At 41.2% G+C, this 6,496-nt stretch overlaps 1 protein-coding gene across 3 annotated transcripts; it reads right to left on the reverse strand.

Annotated features, from left to right (window-relative positions):
- Window positions 1-1,182: 1,182 nt before the first annotated feature.
- On the reverse strand, window positions 1,183-5,999 carry LOC104966629 (zinc finger protein 254-like). 3 transcript variants are annotated; one of them, XM_010795944.1, is made up of 7 exons: window positions 5,870-5,999; window positions 4,838-5,040; window positions 4,615-4,716; window positions 4,401-4,496; window positions 3,985-4,077; window positions 3,770-3,893; window positions 1,183-3,244 (listed from the first exon to the last, which is right to left on the reverse strand). In XM_010795944.1, exons 1-7 carry the CDS (start codon window positions 5,892-5,894, stop codon window positions 1,296-1,298), a joined length of 2,592 nt encoding a protein of 863 aa, XP_010794246.1. In that variant the 5' UTR covers window positions 5,895-5,999; the 3' UTR covers window positions 1,183-1,295. The 3 variants fall into 3 exon arrangements, with proteins under 3 accessions (XP_010794246.1, XP_010794169.1, XP_010794327.1); XM_010795867.1 differs by having other exon boundaries at window positions 3,985-4,095; XM_010796025.1 differs by lacking the exon at window positions 3,985-4,077.
- Window positions 6,000-6,496: the final 497 nt, after the last annotated feature.

Genomic DNA, 6,496 nt, shown 5'->3' on the forward strand with positions numbered 1-6,496 from the left:
CCGAGCGAGTTTGTGTACAAGGAGAAGAGGAGGGGACCAAGAACAGAGCCCTGAGGGACCCCTGTAGTTAATTGACAAGGGTCGGACTCGGACCCTCTCCAAGTTACCCTGTAGGTGCGGTCTTTGAGGTATGAGGTGAGGAGGGAAAGTGCAGTGCCTGAAACTCCAAGTTCTTGGAGAGTGCGAAGGAGGATCTGATGGTTCACCGTGTTGCAGCAGACAGGTCCAGAAGGATGATGACAGAGGAGAGGGATGCTGCTTTAGCAGTGTGCAGTTCCTCAGAGACAGCAAGGAGAGCAGTTTCTGTTGAGTGACCTGCCTTGAAACCAGACTGGTGCGGATCCAGAAGGTTGTTCTGATGGAGATAACAGGAGAGTTGTTTAAAGACAGCGCGTTCAAGTGTTTTAGACAGGAACGGGAGGAGAGAGACAGGCCTGTAGTTTATAACATCAGACGGGTTGAGAGTGGGTTTAGGACCAAAGTATATTGACGATCTCCTGCATAATTATGAACCCTCAAGGTGTCTCAGGTCTTCTGAGACAGGTCTGCTCTCGGTTCCGAGAGTAAGAAAAAAACACGGAGAAGCAGAGTTTAGCTATTATGCCCCGACCATCTGGAAAAAACTGCCAGAATCATGCACGTCCGCTGAAACTCTGACAATTTTCAAATCAGAATACCTTTATTAGTCCCACAGAGGGGAAATCGAGACTGAAAACATATATTTTTGCCGCTGCTTTTAATTGAGTAGTTCATATTCGTACTGCAGTATGCATTTTATTCATGTATTGTATAGCTGTTGTGTTTAATTTATTATCTTTGCTTTTTAAATGCCTGTTGTAAAATGCCATTATTTAATGTGTCTCTGCTATATTTATTCTTAAATGTCTTTTATTTTATTTTGTAAAGCACTTTGAATTGTCGCGTGCTGAAAGGTGCTATATAAATAAACTTGCCTTGCCTTGCCTTTTGTCCTATCACCGTTTATATACCAGAAATGTTGGTCTGACGTTGAACAGGATTTAAAAAGGAAAAAGGGAAAACAATACAACTTCCAAATAAATAATTTGTTTTCTTTTTTAAAAGGTGATAGAATAGAAAAATGTTTTAATTGTGGAAAATTCTGTAAGATTTGCTATATAACAAACATTATGAAGATGAAGAAAATAAAAAAACAAATGAGTATTTCACACATTTTATTTGAAATATTACCTTTTGTTATTTTTTATTATGTTTGTAACTACAATTCTGTATACCCTACACATTGTACCTTTAACAAAGCTTTCCTACCATGCAGGTCAATGCGTTACAAATGAATGCACTAGCTTTTTGTGTCTCTGCATGCTGTAGTGCTTGGGGAAAGCCTTGCCACAGATATGGCAAACAAATGGCTTCTCTCCCGAGTGTGTTTTAGCATGAGCATTGAGAAAGCACCTCCTTATGAAGCCCTTTCCACATATGTCACATTTATAAGGTCTCTCTGTAGTATGATGAATGAGAACATGCTTCTTCACTTCAGGAGTTGACCTGAAGTACTTGTCACATTCAGGCACCGTGCATTTGAATGGTCTCTCTCCCGTATGGATTAATTTATGTCTGGCGATCGTTGACGAGGAGACCATCTTTCCACAGTACGGGCACGGATGACGGAACAATTCATTAAAGTGTTTGGTCCTCTGGTGTTTTTTCAGGGCTCCTTTCTCTTTAAAAGATTTCTCACACTCGGGGCAAGAGTATTTCTTCTCATTTCGAGACTCGCTGTGGATCAAGTTGAGGTGGCGCAGCAGGTTAGACTTCTGGGAGAAAGTCTTCCCGCACTCTGCACAAAGGTAGGGTTTCTCTCTTGTGTGGACTCTCTGATGGGAAGTGAGATCTCCGTCTGTTTTGTATCTCAAGCCGCACTGAGCGCACTGGAACGGAAGATGACCCGTATGTTTCCACTCATGTGTGATTAAAGCACGCAGCTTAGATACAACCTTCGGACAATAGCTGCATTTAAAAGGCCGGCTGATTTTATGGATGTTTTCACAGTGCCTGGACAAGGGCTTAAAAAGAGTGAAGGTCTCCTCACAGCGGTTACACTGAAAAGGGGTGTGAGAAGCCTTGTGCCTTGCAAATGTCGCTGCATCTCGTAACACCTTCCTACACACACTGCAGTAGAGTTCATTGTGGGTGTGTTTGTGCCTATTCAGGGAAACTTTATACCTGAATGCCTCTTCACATTTGTCACATTTGTAAAGATTCATGACTTCTTCTGGCTTCTGTAGATCAAACTTTTGCTGACCGTACTCAAAGCAGGTTCTATTGAAATGCTGCCTGAAGGATGAGTAGAGTTTGAACCTGCTGTCGCATTGGGGGCAGGCGTATTCCCCCAAAGGAAAGTGGCTTTTCATGTGGGCTCTCAGGCTTGTATTCACAAGCTCCTGGCAGATAAAACACTGGACTTTCCGAGTCTTTTTTGTAATGCTGGCTTTGATGTCAGAGGTGTCCTGGTTTTTGCTGGTAGACAATATATTTTTAGGACCCATAAAGGAAGTGTCCTCATTTGAGAAGCTAGACAAAGAATCCCCGTCAATAGGACGACTAACAGGAGTCCCAAAGGAAGACCCTTCACCAGAGTAGTTAGACCATGAACCAGCCTCACTAAGACTGCTGCTAGGAGTCTTAAGGCCAAAGTCCTGATCAGAGTAGTAAGACCATGAGTCATTGTCACTGTAATGATTGATAGGAGCCATATATAACGAGTTGCTGAAAATGCCTGACTCCATGTTGTCAGAGGGTTTTGTTTTCCTCGAAGCTGATTTGTAGGCAGGGGGGGCCTCTTTGCAGAGACCTCTCTTCTCTTCCAACAGAATCGTTTTCAGTCGCTTCCCTCTGTTTCGTCTCACAGGACGAGACTGCATTGGCATGTCCAGTCTTTTAAGCAGGACACTGCATCGCTTAAGAAGTAGAGGACCATCCTCCACTTGACTTTGAAGGAGGCCTACAGTTTCTTCATGTCTTGTAAAATGTCCCAAAAGCACCTCTGTCTCATTGTCCCCCAGAGTCCAGTTAGCTTCATCAACCTTTAGCTCCCTTGTCCGATCTTCTGTGGTTGCGTTTATTTTTCTCTGTGTGGTATGGGACACTGTTGAATCTGATAACGTCACATTATCCAAGATGTTGGCTTGTGGTTCGTCCGTCTCACTTCGTTGTGAAGCGGGGATTTCCAGAACTGAAATAACTCTGGCGTCTTCCAAGGAACTATCTGAAAAGATTGTATTTTGCAAAAAACACTTAATTTAAACAATCACTGTTGACAATTATCATTCATTAATCAATGAGTATGCTGAATTAATTATTTACGAGCCAACGGAGAAAGTACGTACTATATACAAGAAGTGAATCATTCAGAGAAAAACTTGGACTCTGTAAAGCTGCATTCAATTGTTTTCTTTGTTGCATCTTGTTTGCTCACTTAGGGGCAGCCTAACCAGCATAAAACACAGGACTGACATCATCACCTTATAAAGCTCTCAGCCCATTTACAGATGTTTACAGACCAGAGCACTGTGTTCATTTATATGGAATGGTTGTATGAATGAATATGATTTTGTATCTTTGTTAAGCTCGGGTTTGGTCTTTACGAGCTTCTGAGAGAAATACCACCTTTAGGCAAGGCAAGTGTCTATACATATTGAATTTCAGTTTTCCCAAAAGCACGAGGGTGAGTAGATCAAATTCAAAGGTCAACCAAACTAAAGCCATATGTTATAAAATAATAAAGGCTTGCCATTGTGATCCAGAAGGCTGAGGTCTTTGTGATACTGCAGCAGGGTTTGCAGCCCCTCGCACTGTGACACAGAATCCATACATTCCCCCAACACTGAGGACACTTCGCCAAACGTGGAGGCAACCTGAAAAAAATGAAAAAGAAGCAATGATAAAAGCGTGAACATATACAAAATGTTCTTGTACCGTAACACTGCATGTCTATTCCTAATGTACCTGTTGGAAAGTTTGAAAAGGAAGAATCTGTTCCAGTCTGGACAGAAACTTCCACATCAAGGTTTGAAGTATGTCATCGTATGTGGGACCAAACTGTTCAGGGAAAACGTTCTGAAATAAATGACATTATTTTATCTATTTTTTTAAAAGTGGAAACTATATGAATACCACAATGACTGAGAAGCTAAAATATCTCAAGACGCACAATGTAGTCTGATATCAATATAGAGAGACACAGAGTTTACAATCATTCAGTATACATTACAGAGAACACTAAATACACTACTATAATTCCATTGCTGTCATTCAAACAGAGGTCATCCAACAAACAGGACTCTCTTGAAAAAGAGATTTTTAATCTCAATGAGACCTATCCTGGTTAAATAAAGGTAAAATAAAATAAAATAAACACTGACCTGATAGAAGTGTTCTCTTTGATCAGCATTCTTCAGCAAGCTCTTAATTAGATCCACAAATGTTGCGTGTGGCTCTACCGTATTGGCTGCACCAGCCTGCAAAACACAACATTAGCTGTTTTACATTGACGACTCTAGTGTATGGTTATGGTAAAACAGTGTTATCTGATTTTCAAGTTTCAAGTAATCCAAAGTCGCAACACTTCAAACTCACATCCATTGGCCATGCCTCCATGAGCATCTGCACTCTGTCCAGGTGCGGCTGAACCAGCTCTAAGTCAGCAGTGGCTTCAAAGTGACATAGCCCCAGGACGAGCTGAAACCACATCAGTGTTTCAGAACAGTGGAACAACATACTTCCTCTACAGTTGGTCAAATATTTTAATGCATTTCTTTGTGCATAACTATTCTTATTAAAAAGAGAAACCCAGTTTCACCTGCGCTCTGAGGCCCAGCAGGAGTTGGGTTCTTTGGTGGGTGCTGAGTAGCTCCGGAATAATGTCTGTAACCATGGAAACAAACTCTTCGAGCATCCCATAATCCGCCACAGTTTTGTGCTGTAGTGTTTGCCAGATGGCCGCTGATAGCAGCCTGACTGGTGGGACGAGGAGTCGCAGGGTGGAGAGTGGCAGGGGGGGGGCTGGAGGGAACATCACATGCTGAGGTCATTACTAAAGAACTGAGAGAACTTCCAAACTCAGGTTCAGACTGCACCTCGGGGATACATAGTTATTTTGCAGCTTCTGAACACACATGGTTAAAAGCGCTTCTTGTCAGTCGCTTTAGATTAAAGCATCAGCTAAATAAACAGAACTTCATGAAACCGACATTTCTGGGATCTGTTGCAGAAGTGAGGAACCTCCATTCAAATCACATTGCCATGGATTATTTAAATATAAATGTTAAAAGATAGAAAGAGAGATACGCAGCCCCTTCCTCCCTGCAGCAGTCAGGCATCACGGCCCCCTGTAGTCCCCCGCACATTTAACAACAAAGATAAAAACACCTATTTGGTGCAATATCACTTCATTATTATTATTACTGGCTCTATCTCTTGGTTAGACTATTCAACTACTTCTGTAAATAACTATGCAATATGTAATTCCACTTTTCCTACTGTTACCTGGCTACAACCATACTTAGGCTACTACATGCAAACTGTATAACAAAAAGAACACTGTTGCTGTACTTATTGTTGTCCACCTGGATGTGCATTTTTTAATTGTAATTTCTGTAATATTTTATGCATGCCTCTTAATTAAGATGTTTGTTGTTTTTGACTCTTTTGCTGTCCCTCTGTGGGAGGAATAAAGATATTCTGATTAAGTAAATATTAAAATATAATTTAGGAAATCTGGCTGTTCATAAAACGGTACAGTGAAGCCAAGTTTAAATCAGCGTTAGTTGAACTGTAGTGTTTACCGAGGGAGTAACGTTATTATAACTATTTAAGTTAAATAGTTACTCACAGCCCTCTGAGACAGGACCCTCCATCTGGGTCACACAGAGCTGAGAAATAGCTGATCGGAGTCTTCTTCTTTCTCTCCTTCTTCTCCTCCTTTTTCTCCTTCTCCTTCTTCTCCTTCTTCCTCTTCTTCTTCTTCTTCTTCTTCGAGGTTTACGAATAGCACAATACCGCCCCCTTCTGGACGGGAGTTTGGATCAGTCGGTTGGCAGATTAAGAAGAAACAGTAAATTGTCTCTAGAATTCTAGTTGTTCTTAAGAACTTTTTTGACCTAATTTCTTCTCGTATCTTTCCTTGAATGAGTGTTGAAAACATCGCCCTTTTTCATTGTGCACCATAATCAGCAAATAATGGTCATGAGATATCAGACATAATGTATCATAATGAAAAGGAGTATGGGGCTGATCCCCCTGAGTTCCATTATCCTCCTCATACCTAGATCATATTGCTGTTCCCATCTTAACTTGAAAATATCTATCAAATAAAAGGTTCAATACTGTCAGCCAACACTGCCATAACTGAATCTATTTCCAAACAAATGAGTAAATTACATATTATATTGTAACAATGACTTCATAGGCAGCACGCTCACAGACCAAAGGAACTGGTATTGACACTTTTAGCAGGGCA

This window comes from Notothenia coriiceps, unplaced genomic scaffold (genome assembly GCF_000735185.1).
Source record: "Notothenia coriiceps isolate Sejong01 unplaced genomic scaffold, NC01 NC01_scaffold00000289, whole genome shotgun sequence".
Lineage (NCBI taxonomy): Eukaryota > Metazoa > Chordata > Actinopteri > Perciformes > Nototheniidae > Notothenia > Notothenia coriiceps.